Source organism: Rhipicephalus microplus, chromosome X (genome assembly GCF_043290135.1).
Source record: "Rhipicephalus microplus isolate Deutch F79 chromosome X, USDA_Rmic, whole genome shotgun sequence".
Lineage (NCBI taxonomy): Eukaryota > Metazoa > Arthropoda > Arachnida > Ixodida > Ixodidae > Rhipicephalus > Rhipicephalus microplus.
Genome location: NC_134710.1, coordinates 42311835 through 42334279, shown reverse-complemented (window position 1 = coordinate 42334279; position 22445 = coordinate 42311835). Strand labels below are relative to the sequence as shown.

Below are 22445 nucleotides of genomic sequence, written 5' to 3'. Positions count from 1 at the left end.
CGGCCTACCGTGGGGCGTAAAACGATCGGAGTAGCTTTCGAAGCAACGAGTAGCATGGTATGGCGTCTTTATTGTATCGGACTTGCAAGCGTAAGGTGCCGATATGCTGTGTCATGTATGTTGTGCGCGGATAATTTCGCATATATAGAAAGGCAATCTTCGAGTGTGTTAGTGAACGAGATCTCACGTTAGGAAGATGAAAAGGTGCGAAAATGCCAGAAGCCCACGAGCGCATTTCATCTCCAGAGTATGAAACGGTTTACTATTGCCGTTCACTAAATCGAACCCGGGTGTCTTTGTAACAGAAAAGCAAATAAATAATTTTACAGGTAAGCAGCATGAAAACGAGTGGACGGATAATTCGTGATGATATGAAGACTAGAAAATAATCGTGTGTGACGAAAGAGACGTGATAACACCTTTCGCAGCAAAAAAAAAAAAAAGCATGTGTTCGAAGATGCATGCCGCTTGAATAAAAAAAAACCCGCTCGCACGGTTGTAACTATCTCATGGTGACTGCATTTGTTATTCAACTAAACTGCGAAGTATTTAATTTGTGGGGAAAGGGCGCCGTGAGTGCTGGGTAGAACACGCCGAAACTGCTGGGTAGAACACGCCGGGCACTGGCAAGAATGCCTGTACGGCAGCACGGCATCTCGAACCGGAAGTCGATGCAGACGGGCGCCGTAGCCCACAATTCTTTGCGTGAACCGCGCTTTTGCTATCCACCTAAAATTAAGAAGGCACCAAACGTGACTTGAAGTAATTTTTCCTGAAATAACGAGTATAAAAGTGGCGATTTCTTTCCAATTTTGATACAGGCTGATTTTTTTTTTTTTTTGAGCGTGCACTCCAACGTTATCGCGTTCAAGCATTCAACCGCAACAGTCTTAATTTTGACGAGTCCATGCATGTAACAACCTACTCACCGGTTGGTAGCGCTCTTACCTGGCTACCAGATAATGCTAGGAGTGGCGACGGTGTATGGTTCCTGTAAATGCTCCCTTACGGACACTACTGGGATTGCTTTTGTTGATTTATTTTCTTTACGCGACCGATTGCATTGATCGTCTCCTCACAACTTTTTTGCTCAGCCTGTTCGCGCAATTTATGCAATCGCTCTCCCCGTCTTTGCATATCGACATCCTTAGGTGATTGCGACCTGCCCTGGACATGGGAAACTTCTTATCTGGGCCACCCTCAAGGACCTTTTATCCGCAAATACGTGAGTTCGTGGCAAGGCTTAAGAAGCTTTTGGGTGTTGCTACGTTATAATTTTAGATTTGCAAGGGCAGAAAGATGTCCTTCTCGATTTTAAGAGCTTCCCGATTTAACGACGTCATTCGAGCGCAACCATCACTTCGTTAAATTGAGTGTGAACTGTATGATCAGCCAAGCAAAAGACAATGCCGGACTTGTCATTGACCATTTTTATGTCTTCTATCGTGACATTAGAAATTTGCGCCAGATCTGTATTCAATCTATCATTAGTTTATAGGTTTAGTGACCTTGATCTGTAAGAATGCTTGTCAGTATTTGTTGTGAAAGAGCTCAAATTTGTCCGCAAACTCATTGTTTTCTGACAATCAGCTAGCCAGCGGAGAAAACGTGAGTGGCCATATTGCTCCGGGGAAGGGGGTAGGCAGATTTTGGGTGGGGGGATGCACGAGCTTTGTGTGCCACTCCTTGGCTACGTCATTGTCTCCGAGACATGTGGATTAACACCATAGCTGGCGGGTTTTTCCACAAGTGTGGAAGAATAGGCATGTTGGTTTGTCATTTTGCACCAAGGAAACTGAAGATAGTCGCGAGTCGGCCAAAATGATTAAGGATCATAGCGCTGGGCTCCTTCTATCTTACTTCTTTTGGCCGGCTCGGCTGTGTCATTGTTTTCCTTGGTGTCCTGTACCTATTAAAGGGCCACTCACCAGGTTTGACAATTTTGAGCTGAGAAGCTTAATGCGTAGACGAGGCGTTCATGATCACGTCTGCCAAAATTTGCAACGCTACGCGCCGCGGAAATGGGTCAAATTTTAAGATGAACGCTGCTCCCCCTCCCTTCTGCCGGCGCGCGCCCAGAGAATGAGGGCATGACGTGCGCGTATGAATGGCCCTACGTACACGGCAATGCAGTGACGTTGGTACCCTACGTAGACGACTCTACTCTGACGTTGCAAACAGTGGTACGTAACATGGCAAAAAATATTTAACATGGCATGCGTAGTTTATGTAATTTGTTGCTTGAAGAGATTAATAAAGCTCTAGATAAATAGTGAGATGCAATAAGAGAATATGAGCGTCTTTTTTTTCCATGTTTCACCGGTGAATTGCAACGCGATGCGGGTTTAATGTGCCGGCGTTTCGCATGCGTTCGTGTCCCCGCGGTCAGCGCATCGAGCAGACGACCGCCGTGGAACGCTCCTACGCGTTCGCGCACTCATTGTGCTCAGCTATTCTACCGCGTCTAACCAGCGTTTCCAAACCATCCCGCAGAAACAGGCAGAAGACAACAGAATAACGCTGGTCAACAAAGCAACGCCGCTCGCATGCTCGGGGGTTGGACTTGTTTGTGCACGTCATGCGCACGTGACCTCTTGGTCGGATGCCTGAGAGGATGGGGAAGAGATTTGGCTTGCGAAGGCTACGCGGAGGAGCGGCAAGGGTTTCGAGCTCGCCTCCTCTCAAACTCGTTTCGCGCCGCTTCAAAAAAAAAAAAAAAAACCGTTTTCTCCGCTCGTGATGAACCGATCAAAAAAAATTTTTGTGGCAAAATGGTTCTCATCGGACACCCAACAACTTCCACTGTCAAACTAAAATTTGGTATGGGGCCTGGTGAGTGGCCCTTTAAGGAATTCACTGCGACACCTGGAGGTGCATATAGCTCAATGAAACAAAAACGGAGTGTGGGCACCGCGATCTTCACGTGCCTGAGGACGATGCGGAAAGCGTGCTTAGCCCCAACCAATCAGCTTCGGCCAATATGTCGGCCAATATGTCGAGGAAAATCATTACTAGGGAGACACCTAGGTCGTATTTCATCGCTTGCAGATCCCTTGACACAATGTTTTTTTTTATTTGTGATGCGGATGATTTTATGATGTTTTAGCTTCGGCTTTTGCGTTGCTGCACTATGGTTAGAGTGCTCGGCTGCGGAAATGAAGGTCGCGGGGTCAATCCCGGCCGTGTCGGTTGCATCTCGATTTAGGCGAGATGCGAGAGACACGTGTTCTGTTGTCCAGATGGCCATAATTTCCGGAGCACTTCACTTACGGCTCATGACGGCCAGCGCAAACAGAATATAGACGAGAAAGGAAAACAATGACACAAGCGCTGCATTTTCCAACGCGCTACTACATTTCACTTACAGCGTTCCTCATAATCATATCGTGGTTGTGCCACTTGACACTCGATCCAGGTATTATTATTATTATTATTAGTCCCTAATTGGTAAAAATGAAAAGCAAAACGTCTTTGTGGCGGCCGTGCAATTAACCTACCAAGTTTAGGAAAATTTCATTAGGTCAATGGCGACAAAGTACGAAAAGTGTATTTTGAAATTTGTGACCTTACGCGCAGAGATTTCGGCGCGAAATTTAAAATTAAGAAAAATGGCAGAAATTTTCTCATTTATTATTATCTTTCTATTAATATAATAGAGACCGTGGTACCGTGGTATCACGGTCTCTGTGCGGCACGGTGAAGGGCGCTCTATGCGGCCCATATATTGCGGAAATATAAACCTGTGATGCTGAAATTAACGACATTATAGAGTTTTTTAGAGTACACTTCAGTGGCCCTTTGAAGGTACGTGACATGGAATAAGTGATGCGGGTGTAGCTCGCTTTTGTATTGCCAGAAATTAGAAAAGGCATGAAAGAAAGCATGAAATATCAGTTATACGGATATCCGTAGAATACAATTGTGCGCCTCGGGCCTGTGCTGCTTTCCCGGTAGTGTTGGAACAAAGCGTTTTATTTATCGGCTTTTTTTTTCTGTTGAATGGCGTTCAATACAAAGGGGGATCTTTCGTTATGTTCTGGGTGTATTTTTTCACAATGCAGATGTGGAATATTTGAGCCGCAAACGCGTGTTAAAGTTGCCTTATAGTATCAAAAGTCGGCATATATATATATATATATATATATATATATATATATATATATATATATATATATATATATATATATATATATATATATATATATATATATATATATATATATATATATATATATATATATATATATATATATATATATATAGACTGTTCTATTATAATGTTGTTGAAAACACTTTTTTTCATGCCTTCTGTCTCTTCAGCTATCCCCTGTTGACCTAACCTGAGAGAAGGATTTTCCATTTCAACGTTCAAGTAGTTGCGCTGTCCATGCAAGCACGGAAGATATTAAAACCTTCTTTTTTATTATAATGGACTTTTTTAACATTAAATAGCGGCAAGCCAAGCAGACCATGGTGGTTCAGTTGTTTGAAATGAACGCAACATCGAACTGCCTGACTATCTTGCGCAACTTTGTATTTTGTTGGTATACATAATTATGAATCGCCTCCGAATAGGTCGATGACGTCTTGTATGTTTCTGTCTGCTTCATGTACACTAGCGAAATGTGGCTTTTTTCTGTCTAACGTGTGACGGGTTAAAGTGGCACTCAGAAGTAAGGCATCGAGTTTTGATCGCCCGCGTCCTTGACAACGCAAACAGGGCACTGTAGCTCTCGTTTTGAACGTACATGACGCGAATATGCGCCGAAATGTGCCCGCAGGAATCATTTGTCACTCATAGTTGAGTTAAAGTGAAGCCTAAATATTTTTTTACTACCTTGTAATGATAACGCCGAAAATTTCGCGCAGCATTATTTCTGTGACGTCATATCCGTCGTGACCACAACGCGAAGGACGCGCTCTGACGGCATTCCGGGCGTCTGAGTATGAGAGGGAGACTGCATATTTGGATTATTGCGTTTTTGAAGGGTTCGCCATATACTATCGCTCACTAATACCGCGTTTACTGCAGGGGTGATATTGCATATATACATACAGCCGAAGTTTTTAATGCTGCAAAAAAATGAAATTTTAGTCACGTGTTGACGACCGCTCATAATGGAGGAACACACTACAGAGCTATGGAAGCACAAGGCTCGGAATGTTTTCTCGAGACTTGAGCGTCCCTCTGTACGTATGGCGTGCGAAAGCTTGGACGAGTTGGCAGTGGCTCATTGCGATATAATTCACAGCGCACAAATTGTAAAGAGATAGAAGCCGGAAAAAGTAAGTTGCAAGTCAGCTCTCGTTACGTATCCATCTTTGCACGCAAACTATATAGGTTCGTCCGCTGTGAATGGCATATCGTAATGACTACAAAACAGCCCTCACGTTGAGTAGTTTTCCGAGCTTAGCATTGTTACGCTAGCGTCACAATCACTTGATATCCCGCGAAGGAAAACAAGTTGCTCTGTCAGCGTTCTTACCTGTGGCCAAACCGAGCGAACGGAGCCGAAGCTGTAGACAAAGAAAAAAAAAACAATGGCCGGCCGACGGCTCCCCACGAGACACCGATGGGCGACTGGAACCGTTGTGCACAGCGCAGTGTTTCCGCGCGAAAATCGTCTCCGTTGGCGGCCGAACACAGCACGTGATCCGGGTGACCGGCCAGTCATTCCGTCCGCCCACTTACCATGGCGGCGGACAAAGGCCGGGGCACAAACGCGCGGTGCAGTATCCGCCCGCGGAACAAAGAGGCCACGTCCTCCGCGGTTTGCGCGCCAGAACGGGCGCCGAGCGCGGCCGGCGCCTCTTATACTCTCATTACCCAATTGAGCTCTCTACGAGGTCCGATTCAATCAGGGCGCCCATTGGTCGGGCGGCGTTCAATTGAGCCGGCACGTCATAGCCCTCGATGGGCGCTTCCCCGTCAACAGGGAGGGGGCCCGTGTAATGAGGATGCCTGTGGCACCCCGTGTCGCAAGAGGGGCGCGCCACGCGTGGACATGCTGTCTCACCAGCGCGATCTTCAACCGCTGCTCGCCGGCGCGGTCCCGCCAGTGTTAACAGACTCGCAGGCACTCCGGCTGCTATACGCGTCACAATGCCGGTGAAGATCGTCCCGCAATAAGTCTTCTCAAGTAATCCAGCTTTTCGCGCCAGTCGTCGAGAAGCCGACGTCATCGCCAACTCGTTCGCCCCGCAAAGTTGGCCTCTGGTGTGAACTCGCTTCTCTTTTATTTTACCGTAAGCCCTGAAACTCGCTTGCATAGATCTCATAGGTACTTCTGGGGACCGGTCACACGTGGCGGAAATATCACGTCGCCTGGTGGTTGGTTCCTAGGCTTCCTTTTGAACTTTTCATCGAGCAGCTGTGGAGTATATACTTGGCTAGTAGAACGCTGGAAAACTTCAAGTTGGAGCTTTCACTCCGCTGCCATGCAACACATTCGGCTATGCACAACTTTCCATCGTATCTAGGAGAAATCAGCATCAACCTATTTTCCGCGTTTACTACTAACGTATAATTGCTGACAGTCTTTTGTGAGCTATTGTTGCGTTTCGGTCAGCAAGGTGAACGCTTTCACATTACGTGGTGCATATGTATACGTAGGAAGCGACAACACTTAGTCCTTGGCGCAACATTTAGCACATATGGTATATTTGCGACAACGCTTTGAAACCATCCACCGAACTTTTCTTTTATTCTCTGCTTCAGATAGCTTCTTGCTGAAGCATTGTTTTCCAGGAGACAAAAGGGAGTATATACTCGAAACATAAAACATGAAACTATATAGTCACTAATGCCTTCTTATGATGCTACAGCTGAAAATGGCGCAGAAGAGCCGTATTTTGTGGGCTTCACGGTCGATGGGTATAGTTATTTCTGATCGAAAAAAAAAAAAAGGACATTGAAGCGGTTTTCTACTCTCGAGTCCATGCGAGCTCCGTCACAGAAGCAGCATGCAGCGGAAGGAGAGTTTTGTTCTAGTCGTGCGAGCGACACTGTTGCCTGAATAAAATAAATAACAATACCGCCCACCAGTAACTGTGCACTGTCACTGCATGCACGGTGTTTAGCATTACACGTAAGCATGAATGATTGCATACATCTCCAGGAGTAGCGCTTCTATCGAGGTAACTAACTAACGACCTTGAGAAAATAGCCATCGTTGAATTTCTCCGAATGTTACAGGAGTTCGTGAAGCGCATCGCTTAATTCATGAGAGGGCAGTGCGATTGCCACAAGGCCAGATCACTAGGTCAGTAGTGAACGAAAGCCCTCGTTCTCGGTGTATATAGCCACATTATGTGGCTGCTATAGCCGCCCAAACCTTGTCCTCACATCTATACCATTTCTATGGACAGCATTCCCAGACCGAGTGATTCCTCCGTTGTGTGCCGACTAAACGGCAACGGTGAATACGAGTGTATTTTCTTTACATCAGGACCAAACTATTTCCATTTCTCCGTGCTTTATAGAAGAGAAGCTGTGCTTTATAATTATACCATCTGCAGACGTTCGTATTTCTTCATGATATGCATGTTAGTACCCGTCAGAGAGAGGTTGGCGCAATCATTGTCAAAGTTTGTCTCTCCTCGCGACCTTCTTTTGCTTGATGTCGTTTAATGCATCTTAAATATTAGGCCGTTTTGGCAGTGCCGGATTACCATACCTTCGTGGTCTGGTCGGCCCGCCGATATTTTATTCTGGAAGTCTTGTATTAGCAGCTGTCTCACCATGGTATTTTACTCACCGAGCTCCGCTAAAACGTCTTTGGATGCATCACTGTAAGCGATACGGTATCAACGTTACTGCTAAACTACTCTGTTTTTATCCTCTTAGCTTCATAACTTTATTTCCAGCTGCGTAAAAGCAACCGCTCTTGTCCACCTGAAGAGTAGTGAACGCATTCCATTAATCGCTTTTATTAATACCAAATTTGATTGAAAAAAAAGTGTTAAACTGCTGTAGGAAAGGGGCGGTGTATAAGCGTTTTTCGTTCTCCGGCACATTTACCTGCGCAAGCGAGCGACAGCAAATTGATGCGGCGCACACACTCGTGTGACCCTGAAATTTGGACAGCTTGCCGTGACTCATCGCGCCCGAAAATGCTCCCGGCCGTTGCTGATTGCACGAAGTATGTCGTTAAGTATACCGATGAGTTTTATGTGGTGGCTGTGGTTGGTGTTTTAATTGGGTCACTCATTGAATGGATAATATTGCCTCTTCTATGTACCATACGTGTTTCGACTTCTTCAACGTGATGCATCTAACCTATAGGGATGAGTTTCGAGCGTCAAATGAGTATTTTTAAGTCGATTGGGTGGTGCATATCCGTTCAGTGCAGCAGAGGGGGGAGAGGGATCATCTGGATCCCATACACGATGCGGCCGTGCTCGTCGGCGTCTTTCCGGAGGGGGCACATGTCTCGCCGTGTCATCCGGCGCGCAATCTTGGCCGCGGCGTGGCTCGTTGTCGCCAATCAGGGCCTGAATACGGCCTCAATTGGGCGCGACAAGCCCCGATTTCCAGCTCGCACCGTCACTGGCCAGGACGCCGCTGACGGAACCTGCCGAAACGAGTCCGTGGGAATGGAAGGGAAGTCGCCCTGTGCCCAGGCACGACGAAATGGAGCGAAATTGCCACTGCACTCTGTCTCACTCAACCCTGCAGGCAGTGCTTCGCAGGAAGGTCCCAGCTTGCAACGCCGATCGCGCGCCGGAATAGGTCGCCATTGGCCGTGTGCAGGCTTCTCGACTGACCAGTGCGCGGGTGCCCCAGTTAACCATGACGCTCGGTGGTGTCATGCGTCTGGCTGGCATAACTCGCAGAAACGCGCAAGGTTTAACTGAATTAGGCGCATCTGATGCACTGTCGTTTCTGATGCACGAAACGGGAAAAGTTTTGACCCGACGGTATGCGCATCGTCGGTTCAGTCCTTCAACGCGCCTCGCACTGCAGCACGAAAGGGATGAATCGACGATCCCTCCTGTCTATAGTGAATTCAAGTTTACGGTACGTTTCAAAAGGGCACGAATTACATATGCTCCGTCCATGTCATGAGCATGCGTCTTCTGGGCTACAGGGTATATATGCTGCAATAATTAACAGAAAAACTAATAACGACGTGTTATTATGCCTAATCGGATGGATTTAGGCGGCTGCGGGATGCTAAAACAACCTTCCTATACATACGCGCGTTTCGTGTCATGTCCCGCCGCTGCCCGTGATAGGGTTCCCTCAAAGTGAAAAAGAGAGGGTGGGAAGAGAAGGAAGATGTCAGCCAGAGAAGCCGATTAAAAAAAAAAAAACGATATGTATGACGACGTACGCAAGAAGAACGTCAACGAACTGTGCGGACTGCGCAGAATACGCATATCTTGAGCGGATACGGTAAAGAAAAAAATATTAGGGAACCCTAAAGCTTCGCCTTTAATAGTTGAACGCAATAGTGATATCCTGCTCCTAGTGCGTATTTCGAACACTTAGTGCATGAAACCTTTTCGAAGTTGATATATGCACCCACTACGGGGCCTTATGGGAACAGGCCCAGTATGTGTGTGTGCCTTTTGCAGTGGGTGACTGGCTTTAAACCTCCAAGTAATTACTATAAATACGGGTTCTGACGCCCTCTAGCTGGCAATGGGCGCTTGTACCGCGCATTATTACTGCAATATTTCATGTTGTATTGCAAATGTACACAGGACGCGTGTGTTTGTGAAGCATGCAAGTTATACTTTCACTGCAAGCAGAAGAAGTTAGTTTCACTGTTTTCACAACGAGACACACAGCCGTGTGGTCCGCTCACCGTTCAAACGACCCGGGTTCGCTCCCCACTCCGACCCAAGATTTTGTTATCGTTTATTTTATTTGCATCGTTCTCGAATTTTCGGACACGAATAAGATTATGATTTTCCGCTCACAACCAACGACACCGACGCCGGGATTTCGGCGAAACGAGCTCTTTAACGCTGTCGCGTTAAAAGCCATTCCTGCATGGCCAGGACGAATCATCCATCACTCGTGCACGTGATTAGTAAATATAATGCCGTTTTACGGCGAAGCTGACTGGCTGCCCCATGATTGATTGATTTGTGGGGTTTAACGTCCCAAAACCACCGTATGATTATGAGAGACGCCGTAGTGGAGGGCTCCGGAAATTTTGACCACCTGGGGTTCTTTAACGTGCGCCCAAATATGAGCACACGGGCCTCGACATTTCCGCCTCCATCGGAAATGCAGCCGCCGCAGCCGGGATTTGAACCCGCGACCTGCGGGTCAGCAGCCGAGTACCTTAGCCACTAGACCACCGCGGCGGGGCATGGCTGCCCCATGCCGTCGTCGTCATCGTAGTAGTATAGTAGTAGCAGTAGCACTGGCAGTAGTAGTACATTCTATTACCACTATAGTAAGTAGTAGTGGCGGTGATAGTAATAGTATTAGTAGCAGTCTTATTACTGGTAGTGGCATCACGCAGGTATAAGCGTGACAAGAGGAGAGAGTGAATAAAAAAATAGATGGGGATGATGATAATACTCGAAATGAGACTATAAGCTGTCTTTCTCTACTCTCACACGCACTCAAGCGCGCTTACAGCTGTTGTCCGACTGTTTGCACGGCGTGGAACTGGATGAATTTCTTTTGTTTCAATTTTCTTCATTTTCGAGCCTTGTCGATGGTCAGAATGACGCCACACCACGCAGATCGCGCGCTCACTTTCACCGTTCTCCCTCTCCCTTTATCTCCTAACCTTCGGGGCCACGTAGATTACCGCTACTAATTAGGAGCTGCATTTTTTTTTCTGTAGACATGTAGTATACTGCTATAGAATAAACCTTGCCTATAGAAAAAGCTTCGTAATTTGCAGGTCGCGGGTTCGAATCCCGGCTGCGGCGGCTGCATTCCCGATGGAGGAGGAAATGTTGTAGGCCCGTACGTGTGCTGATATTTGGGTGCACGTTAAAGAACCCCCAGGTGGTCGAAATTTCCGGAGCCCTCCACTACGGCGTCTCTCATAATCAAATGGTGGTTTTGGGACGTTAAACCCCACATATCAATCAATCAAGCTTCGTAATTTTGATCAAGGCGATGAGAGATCAGTTACCTATAAAGCAGAAAAGGAGCCCTATATCTGTTACAGTTACAAAGCGATAAAAGAATAAACCAGTCAAGGAGAAGGAGGACAAATAGAGATGTGGCACACGCAACGACTTCAATATCGTCTGTGCTTTATTAGCAAACAGCCACTGCAATACAGGCGCGCACGCGCTGTTCAAACAACACGCGCACGCACCTTCAAAGAAATTGACGTATAGTGATTGTTGATATGGTATGCTTCGAGAATTTCTCTTTTCATGTCGAGGATTCTAACATTAGATAATTGATTGATTGATATGTGGGGTTTAATGTCCCAAAACCACCATATGATTATGAGAGACGCCGTAGTGGAGGGCTCCGGAAATTTCGACCACATGGGGTTCTTTAACGTGCACCCAAATATCAGCACACGGGCCTTCAACGTTTCCGCCTCCATCGGAAATGCGGCCGCCGCAGCCGGGATTCGAACCCGCGACCTGGGGGTCAGCAGCCGCGTACCTTAGCCACTAGACCACCGCGGCGGGACCATTAGATAATTCAGCAAGAAAATAGGAGACGGAAGCGTAAACGAGGGAAAGAGGGAGAGAAAGGAGGTGGGGGTATAGCGTATAGCATAACTAAATGCCAGCACAGCAAGGAGTGGGAAAGAGAAGTGATGGGGAAGAGGAGGGAGACCACTATGGAAACAGATAAAGGAGAAGGTGACGAAGAAAGAACTCAACATGCATGCGTTCGCCAGGTGGTGGCGCTTGCTTGCCAACTCTGCTGTTTAAACAGATTGAATAGGCGTGCTACTCACTATAGAGCACTACACGGCCCGATTTTTCCGGACCGAGTCCGAAAGGTTTGGGTCCGGCCAGGCCCGTTTCAGCCAGTTATGCCTTGAACAGGCACTGTCCACTCTTCGGTTATTGCCAAGATATCTGCCTCATACAAGAAATATTGTAGTGAGTGTTTTGGAACTTCTTTCGGTGTCATGGCGTTCGCTGGTATACTCTGTACACTTTTGGTTATTTACGCCCGTAACACTATTCCGAAATAATTGCAGGGTAATATAAATATAGTTGTTGTCGTAGCTGGCTGTATCATGTAGGCAGTGCTAACCACACAATCTTTTTTTATTTATAAGTACGACAACGAAATATTCAAATATTCTGACCCCTTGAAGTGAAAAAAAAAATGACAGGCATTTATTGAGTGTACATAAATTGCATGAGAGCCGTAGCTGCTGAGTAAATGTAATACATCTTCTGAACGTCATTGATTACGCTATACAATAAAAAATCACAATTTAGCTACTTTAAGATTGATTGATTGATTTATATGTTCGGTTTAACGTCCCAAAACCACCGTATGATTATGAGAGACGCCGTAGTGGAGAACTCCGGAAATTTTGACCACCTGGGGTTCTTTACGTGCACCGTATACTTTTGGGAGGAATGCACCAGGCTGGGCAGTGCTACATAAATTAAAGCTGTCATGTCAACTCCTCGCCTGTCTCCAACATTTACTGTTTCCGCGCTCAAAACAAGAAGGTTATTTTCCCCACCATGCTTCCCCGAGTCGCCGCACCGCAATTCAAAAGATCAGTCAGAACGAGCCACCGCCATTAGCAAGTGAGCCGCCGCCCTCGTTTTTTCCTGAAGATGCCTGTCTCGTCGTATGCTTGTGACGGCCTTCGATGTTTGGGAGTGTGATGTTTTTGTGGGAAAATCTCTCTGGAGCCTTTATTGGCACTTAGCACAGTGCCGTTCATACCATGCCGTACATTTGAACAGTCCAAGAACAAACAGAGCCTCTGCCCCACTACTCTTTTTAGTCTCTTCAGTCCGTGTCGCGCGCAATTTTCCGCACTCTTAAAGCAAGATCGTACTCAGTGTTTGCAAAATAGCTGTCGATTAAAGCGCCGAAGTGAACCAGCCGGTGGTTTTTTAGCGCTCCCCGTCGAACCCGGCGTGGTGGTGGTGGTAATGGTTAGAAGAGGAAGAAGGCGTCTAATGTCTGCAGCCCGGTAGGGAGCAGAGCGCAGCGCCTAAACCCGGCGTGTCGGGTGTCCAGAGCGCGCTCCCCCGCAGAGAGCAGAAGCAGGAAAGTGGGTTGCCCAGTCGCCCTAGGGGCGCCCCCCCCCTCTAGTCTTCTATGGGGGGGGGCGCAATGTCATCCCCTACACAATTATATAATAGGGAGGAGGGTCACTCTGACTCGGTGTGTGGTGCAATGTCATCCCCTACACAATGACATAATAGGGAGGAGGGTCACTGTGACTCGGGGGGGGTTGCACTGTCATCCCTTACACAATAACATAATAGGGAGGTGGGTCACTGTGACTCGGTGTGTGGTGCAATGTCATCCCCTACACAATGACATAATAGAAAGTAGGGGCACTGTGACTCGGAGGGATTCACTGTCATCCCCTACACAATGACATAATAGAGAGGAGGGGCACTCTGACTCGGTGTGTGGTGCAATGTCATTCCCTACACAATGACATAATAGGGAGGAGGGTCACTGTGACTCGGGGGAGGGGTTGCACTGTCATCCCTTACACAATGGCATAATAGGGAGGTGGGTCACTGTGACTCGGTGTGTGGTGCAATGTCATCCCCTACACAATGACATAATAGAAAGTAGGGGCACTGTGACTCGGAGGGATTCACTGTCATCCCCTACACAATGACATAATAGAGAGGAGGGGCACTGCGGCTCAGAGAGGGGGGGGGGGTGCAAGGTCAGCCCCACACATTGACATAATAGGGAGGGGGGCACTGAAACGAACCTTCGCCCCTCTTAAAGGGGAACCCTTCGCACGCCTATGCCGACGGCCAAAGGCCTCGGTGCGAACAGGAAGCGGCATGTCCGCCGACAAGAAGCGGCATGTAAGCCAGAGATACCTCGAGGAGCCGAGCGACAGAAATTTTTGGAATATTTAAGAAACATGTGGTGCGCAGTACATGTGGCCCCCACAGGTCCCTAATGAAGCACCTATGCAACTTGCGAAACTATGTCACGCAAGCACGTTGGTCCTCTGCAGGCATCAAAGAATAGAGTGCCTCGATGCGCTCGTTCACCTCACGAGGAGAGGCTACAAAAACTGCTGTAGTAGCGGAGGGGCTCCGTTGAAGCCGACGCGCCGCCATATTGCTGAGGGCAGAAAGCGGATGGGCGCATTGTAGCGTACATGGCTTTCGCGTTGTTTTGGTGCTAGTAATGTTGCGTCTGGTGCCTCTAATTGAACAAGATGTTTCTGAACACGTCTGTGATCACTTTTCGAGGCGACGATGGTGAGCTCTTGGGTAGCACTGCTGCGCGATTCGTATGAAGCGGACACCGGGCACATCTTTCGATGTGTAATGCTTCACTCGCTCGCTTTTCCTCGCATATTTTCGCGACTACGACTGCATTCGTGAGTACACAAATTTCCTTTTTGCGTCCGGAAGCACGGAGACATTTTGAGTAATTTTTGAACATTTCGGGATTCCAAAGACGTTGTGTTGCGCGGCACTTGAGAGTGCGTTCTGAGGCGAGAAGGTTAAGCGCCAAAAAAGAATGACGACTTATGTTCAGTACACATGTTGAAGCAGGCTACTTCGATGAGACAGGGCGAATAACGAGACGACGGGCTTGTAACATATAGACACGACGGGCTTGTAACATAGACGACGGGCTTGTAACAGACGACGGGCTTGTAAGCCAGTACGTGAGCGTGCCTATAGTGAGCGCTTTGTTTTGAAAGGTAGGTAGTGTAGCACCGGCTTTGCATTTCTGGAATTTCGATTTTCTGATATTTGCGAGAGCACAAAGCCCACAATGCCAAAACTCCTGATGATGCGATATGCCCCTTTTTACGTGAGAGAAAAAGAACTCCTCTGAAAAGTTAGGGAAATAAACACTTTCGCCTAAAGCGCCTCTCATTGATGGAGCTGTCAAAATCCCGCCACCCCAAAATTCACCCACAAAGGCGTGGTTGGGCGAAGAAATACTGAATTAATCGCTAACGAGGTACAATTAACGGCTGAAAAAGAAGGGTACGACATCGTAGCAGTACCAATTATATATATATATATATATATATATATATATATATATATATATATATATATATATATATATATATATTGAGGCTTCCCGGAATTTCATTGACCATATGATAGAGCATAGCATATTATCAGATGAAGGATTGGAAGTTTTCCAAGCATCGTTTTCTCCGAATATCCAAGAGCTTCTCAAACGAATACGTGAAAAAAGCTATCCCCCCCCCCCCCGCCTCCTCCCCACACAATAAAAGGAATTTGCACACACGCTGCACCATTATTCGCCAAGGACTTATGATTGCGTGCGAGTGAAACTTTTATTTTCGCTGCATCTCTTCACTGGTTACTTCTGCTGGTAGGCAATTCTGTAAACATGCAAATTCATATCCCTGAGTACCTTTCTTTTTTTCTTTAGTACGAAAGCTGTTACGAGATCAGAACACGCGCGGCTCCATATTGTAAAAAACTCGAGAAATAAAAAATACCAATGACACAATGGAATTCCAATCCGGGTCCGCTGCGTGCCTGCCCAGTATTCTACCACTGAGCCACGCTAGCGCTATGAACTCATTAAATAAATTAAAAAAAAACATTAATGACACAACACTATTCGAACCTAGGTCCACTGTGTGCGAGCCCAGTATTCAACGACTGAGCCATGCCAGTGCTTGGAAGTCGTTTCTAAATTGGCCTTAACCAGGCTTGATGTCGGGAAAGGAATCGCGTTAATATGAGTAATAAAGCGTTTTAGAACATCAGAGGAACAACCAGGCGTCACACAATGCGAATGGCCTAACGAGTGGGTCGTCCAATGCTCCAACCCATTAGACAAACTGTTTTTGATCGCTTATTAATTGCGGCGCATACCCACTTCAGCCATATGCAGGTCGCGGGCTCAAATCCCGGCTGCGGCGGCTGCATTTCCGATGGAGGCGGAAATGGTGTAGGCCCGTGTGCTTAGATTTAGGTGCACGTTAAGGAACCCTGCAGGTGGTCGAAATTTCCGGAGCCCTCCACTACGGCGTCTCTCGTAATCATATGCTGGTTTGGGGACGTTAAACCCCACATATCAATCAATCACTTCAGCCATAATTCTTCATCGTCGTCAGCCACAGCATAAGAAAAAAATTGCACAAATTTTCCAACAAGTGTGTAGCGGATACCATGCTTTTCCAAAGAATGACGAAGGATAGCATAGTGAATGCTGGCCTACTACACAAAATTTATGATTATTTATGGCGCGTTGGGTACCCTGCAGTGTGCTTGTGGCATCCCAATGATTGTTTAGAAAAGGCTTTGAAAAGCCGCTTTTCTAGCTTTCGCTGTGACTGTGCTGCGCGTTTCGAGAGCCTGGCGTTTTTTTTTAACAAGCTTAAAATGCTAAGAGTAAAAAAAAAATTAAAGCATATGTGCATTAAAGTACATAAGAAATAAAGAAGAGGAAATGGACATGGGCCGGGCATGTAGCGCGTAGACAGGATAACCACTGGTCATTAAAGGTAACTAACTGGAATCCCAGAGAAGGGAAGCGGGTTAGGGGGAAACGGAAGGTTAGGTGGGCAGATGAGATTAAGAAGTTTGCGGGTATAAATTGGCAGCAGCAAGCACAGGACCGGGTTAACTGGCGGAACATGGGAGAGGCCTTTGTCCTGCAGTGGACGTAGTCAGGCTGCTGCTGATGATGATGACATTAAAGTCCCCCCCACGTTCCCTCGCCTCCTAACAATAATAAACAGGTGCTTCAGTATATAGCTATAACGGAACTCACGACCTCAAGCGCCAACGCCCCGCCGCGGTGGTCTAGTGGCTAAGGTACTCCGCTGCTGACCCGCAGGGCGCGGGTTCGAATCCCGGCTGTGGCGGCTGCATTTCCGATGGAGGCGGAAATGGTGTAGGCCCGTGTGCTCAGATTTAGGTGCACGTTAAGGAACCCTGCAGGTGGTCGAAATTTCCGGAGCCCTCCACTACGGCGTCTCTCATAATCATATAGTGGTTTTGGGACGTTAAACCCCACATATCAATCATATCAATCAATCAACCTCAAGCGCCAAGAGCATTACGGCGCTACAAGGCAGTCGTCGCCTCCTGCCCTGAGCAATATGGCTGCCGCGGCTTCACTTCGATACATGGGTGGGTATGCGGGAGCGCCACTCCAGAGGCTTTAGTATAACCTCTCTCTTGTCACCTCCGCTCCGTTGAGAGTAGTATACAAGTGCATCGTCTGCTACAGCAGTCGCCAGCACTTGGCCCACTCCTTAATGCGCGCAATGCATGCGCACGGCTTCGCGGCCTTTTGCTCTCGAGTAAAGGCACTTTACTCGACAAAGAATATATAAACATCCTGGAAGAAGTCTACAGCGCATCAACTGCCACCACAGTGCTTCATAAAGAAAGCAACAGAACACCGATAAACTAGTGTGTAAGGCAGGGGGACACAATCTCCCCAGTGCTACGTACCGCGTGCTTACAGGAGGTTTTCAGAAGCCTAGAACGGGAACAGTTAGGGATAACAGTTAATGGAGAGTACCTTAGTAACCGGCGCTTCGCCGATGACATTGCAATGCTGAGTAACTCAGGGGACGAATTGCAACTCACGATTACTGAATTAGACAAGGATAGCAGAAAGGTGGGTCTTAAAATTAATCTGCCGAAAACGAAAGTGATGTCCAACAACTTCGGTAGAGAACAGCGCTTCGAGATAGGTAATAGTGCACTTCAAGTTGTAAAAGACTATGTCTGCTTAGGGCAGGTAATAACTGCAAAGCCTAACCACGATATTGAAGTAACTAGAAGAATAAGAATGGGGTGGAGCACATTTGGCAAGCACTTTCAAATCGTGACTGGTAGACTGCGACTATCCCTCAAGCATCTTGCCGGTACGTATGCGGAGCAGAAACCTGCATGGAGACTTACAAAGAGGGCTCAGCTTAAATTGAGTACGACGCAACGAGCGATGGAAAGGAAAATAATAGGTGTAACCTTAAGAGACAAGAAGAGAGCAGAATGGATTAGAGAACAAACCGGGGTTATGGATATCATAGTTGAAATCAAGAAGAGGAAATGGACGTGGGCCGGGCATGTGGCGCGTAGACAGGATAACCGCTGGTCATTAAGGGTAACTAACTAGATTCCGAGAGAATGCAAGCGGGTTAGGGGGAAACCGTACTCGTCCGCCAATATATATATATATATATATATATATATATATATATATATATATATATATATATATATATATATATATATATATATATATATATATATATATATATATACTGCAGTGTGCATTTCGGTTTCCTAATAAGTGACATTCCAATGAATCTAATCTTGAAACAGAACCGTCTTTTCATGGTGTCGCCGTTAAAACTAGGAAAAAATTCCATGCTAGAAGCCATCAGTTGTTCAGTTGTTTTATTTCTCAGTTTTTAATCCACTATGGTTAATTTGTAACTATATATGTATCTTGTTCACCACAAGCGTTGGCGTCCGTCAGTTTCAACCTAGTTCCACAGTTCTAAAATTTTAAAGGTATTAAGTTTTGCAGCTTTTCACTGTAACATTTTTCTGCCTGCACAATGTCCCTAAGATTTTATTTCGACCCTTAATTTTTATTTCATGGCCGTAATCAACATGAGTGTTTAGAACCTGCTACTGATTTTTTGCAAATGAAATTCTCTAACCAAATGTCATTGGTTTACACTTGTCTCACAGATATTTTGAATACTTACAATCTTTTCCATGCATTGTTTTCCTCTAGGATCGTATTTTAAGCTGAAGTTGCACGGCGGTGATAAGCAAGTGTTCATGGTCATGAAGGGTGCTCTAACCTTTTAAACAAATGTTCACCATTCTGCAGGATGGACCGAATTGCCAGAGTTCGTCAGGCGCCGCGAGTTATGGCCCCTGAGCAAAGGTTTGTTGCAAGAACTGCGTTTTGTAGACATATTTATGAGCTCTGGATGCGTTATGTTAAGGAAAACGAATAGAGCATGGTGCCAAGGCAAATGACTATAATGAGAGAATGCAATATAGTCGCATAAGGTTGATTTTGTATTCAGCATCCTGTTCCTGAAACACCGAGTTTGTGTGGCTATTAAGGTATCGCTAGTTTTTACTTTATCACAAATTACTTGTGACATATATCAGACACCTTGTTTTTGCATTGCATGAAAATCTTATTCAAATAAGAGAAATATATAGTTTTGCATATTCATGAAAAATTACACATATATTTAATGTAAAAAAATATTATTTAATAGGTCTATGGCAAAAGTTAAAAGAACGCAGTGCAGTTTACTTCGTTTACCATGCTTGTGTTAAAAATGCCAGCGAATATTTGAATGGCGATGAGTGGCTACTTCTGCGAATTCGCAGCTGTGCTCTCGTGATCTATACTCTGTACTTCAATGTTATTGCCATATTGGAGTCAAAATAAAACGTTCTAGAGCGCGCATTTCTGTTTGAAAATGTGCACGCATGCTTACAAGCTACCTTAAATATCATTCATATTCAAGATGTTTTGCCCAAAGGGTAGGGTGGGGTAAAATGAGACACGGGGCGAAATGCGGCATTTCTGCTTTGCCGGCCTCCGTAGCTAAAAAAAAAAAAAGTAAATTTCTTTGTCTCTCATTTGCAGCAATAAGTGCTGGTCCTTGTATACATTTTCACGTGTAAAAGTTCATGATTGCTCACAGCGTGTGCGCGGGAAAGATTACGCTGCTGGTGTGAATGTTTCCGCGACCCGTCAAAAAAGGGGCGAAATTCTGCTCGGCCGAATTTCCGGATCCGTTCATGAAGCTACTCCTGCGTCAGAACAGCAACGTAATTGTTTGTTTTGTTACTTAGACTACGAGCTACATGACACCAAATGTTTAGTTCGTTTCGTGCCCGGGACAAAGCCGATTTTGTTGGCATGTGAGAGGGGCAAAACGCGAACGAAAAGGCATCCTATAGAGAGTGTCTTATTGATTGAACCATTAACTTGCACTCATTATATATTATATTTCTTTGTTTAGGAGGGTTCGTACATACGAGATAGCGTTAAATAGAGCTTCCTGGTAGGAAAACAACATGAAAAAGCACTGATTGCGGTTCAGGACATGACTCCCTTCATTCGCGCCATCAAGGTTTTTTTCCGTTTTCCCAAGGATTCTATCAAGAGACGCCTAAAACGAAATGGCGGAATCTCCTAGTCAGTCGTTCACAAACACGTCTTGCAGTTGAGTTTCAACAACGTTCCTCTAATACCCTCATTTAAAAAAGTACAGGCGTTAGAAGATCTGAATCTGGCACATATTTAAATTCATTGCCTCACAAAGCCCGGTGGACGATGTTGAAAGGCGAGAAACCCCTAAGCAGTTCTGCATCAAAGCGGCAAAAAGAGGTGAGCGAGATAAGTCAGAACACATCTAACCTCTACTACTTGAATAATCCAATGAGGCGCAAGCGTTCAACAAGAGACAGCATTAGCACAAAGACGGGCAGTGTTTGACCTGCAAGGAGTTTCGGAGCCACACAACACCGGGTTCCGTGTAGATAAAATGCGTGGAGTCTAAGCACTGGGCTCCTTAAGACTGCGTAATGGCCCACAGAGCGAATTTCAAGTCTTTCTACTGCAAAAACTGAAGGAATGAATGTTCTCAGACTGTCTCGTTTTGCCCCGCAAATTGGGGCAGAATGAGACATCTGGATCATTATCTTTTTTTTTATTTTTAAAATATTGCTTTTAACAGTGGCAACACGACAATATTTATGTAGCACATACCCTGTACGCAAAGAGAAGTTTCTGCATTGATGTTTAATTGTAAGGAGTGAAATAAAACTAAATATTCACTATTTTAAAATTTTTTGTCGCGTTTTTACGCCACCCTACCCCTTATGCCGATCCGATGAACTCACCATCTAGACTACGGGAGAATCCACAGGCCAGCCCCGCCGCGGTGGTCTAGTGGCTAAGGTACTCGGCTGCTGACCCGCAGGTCGCGGGATCGAATCCCGGCTGCGGCGGCTGCATATCCGATGGAGGCGGAAATGCTGTATGCCCGTGTGCTCAGATCTGGGTGCACGTTAAAGAACCCCAGGTGGTCTAAATTTCCGGAGCCCTCCACTACGGCGTCTCTCATAATCATATGGTGGTTTTGGGACGTTAAACCCCACACATCAATCGTCAATCAATCCACAGGCCAACAGCAAGACGCTCGGCAAGAAGCGGTCGTCAGAGCAGAAGGATTCCTGGAAGCATGTAGACTGAGGTGCGCACTAGAAAATTCTGAGCTCTTGGGGCTAAGAAAATGCACAGGAGGTCGACAACCGCAGCAGACACATGACCCGGAAGTGAAGGTGGGAGGCATGGTAATTGCTCAGGTTTCAACCCGACACATCGACTCTTAGCTGCATTCAATAGGGGCCGGGAGACCAGAGTTGAGAATGTTCAGAAAACACCACTTGATAAAAAGGGTGCACGACAAACAAAAGCCACGGACTCAAAGAAGACTGCACGAAAACGATCCAAGCGCTGATCACGGGCATTATCACGCACGAGACCCCATACGTAAATATGAAGAACAGCCAACTCATCAGAAAAGCCCACAAGATTGCCATGGACCTGTCGCCCTCCACGTCAACGGTGCTCAAAATGGGATGGCACAACACATGGGAAGAGTTTGTGAACGCGCGCTATGGCAACCATCTAAAGAATACGGGTACAGCCCAACTCCGAGACCTCAGTCAGCACGTCGAAGGTGACGTGCACGTTCCTCAACGTACAAGATCAGAAACACATAAGCAATATACCAAGAAACATGCATCCCGAACTCCGATAAAGGGAGAAGACAGGCCAGGATGCAACTGCTCCTGCAGGCACTAGAACGCACCAACAGCAATGAAGAAGACGTGTGATACATAGACCAACCCTTCCTTAATTTTATCAATGCCAGCCAGATGCATCTGGTTCTATCTTGCTCTCGCCCATCGCCTAGCCCTCGCGTGTGCTTTGCGGTCACGGTGGAGAGAGCCCATCATGTAGTTGCCTCACGACGGAAAGCATATGAGTAATTTTTTTCATTTCAGTTGTGTGCAGATTTGTGGGGCTGCGTATTCCATTCCTCGTGTTCACAATGTTGGCGGTCACGCTGGCTCGACGGTGTTTTGAGATAGCGTGTCGCAGTTTGTGGCGCTATGCGGACAACCAATTGGGAAGCGCCACTCTCAACGCTACTGCATGGGCTGCGCTGTGATGCGGCGGCGGCATTGCTGCGTTCGAGCCACATAGAAGGAGCACGAAGGAACAAATATGACAGACGTACGATATTCCA

General features: G+C 46.4%; 1 protein-coding gene across 2 annotated transcripts in view; it reads left to right on the top strand.

Moving 5' to 3' along the window:
- LOC119175863 (uncharacterized) overlaps window positions 1-22445 on the top strand; it is a 107957-nt gene that overhangs the window by 1187 nt on the left and 84325 nt on the right. For both annotated transcript variants that reach the window (XM_037426874.2, XM_037426881.2), the window contains exons 2-3: window positions 1152-1225; window positions 18989-19045. In XM_037426874.2, coding sequence (XP_037282771.2) covers window positions 1174-1225; window positions 18989-19045 — 109 coding nt within the window. In that variant the 5' untranslated portion in view covers window positions 1152-1173. The remainder of the gene's footprint in view (window positions 1-1151; window positions 1226-18988; window positions 19046-22445) is intronic.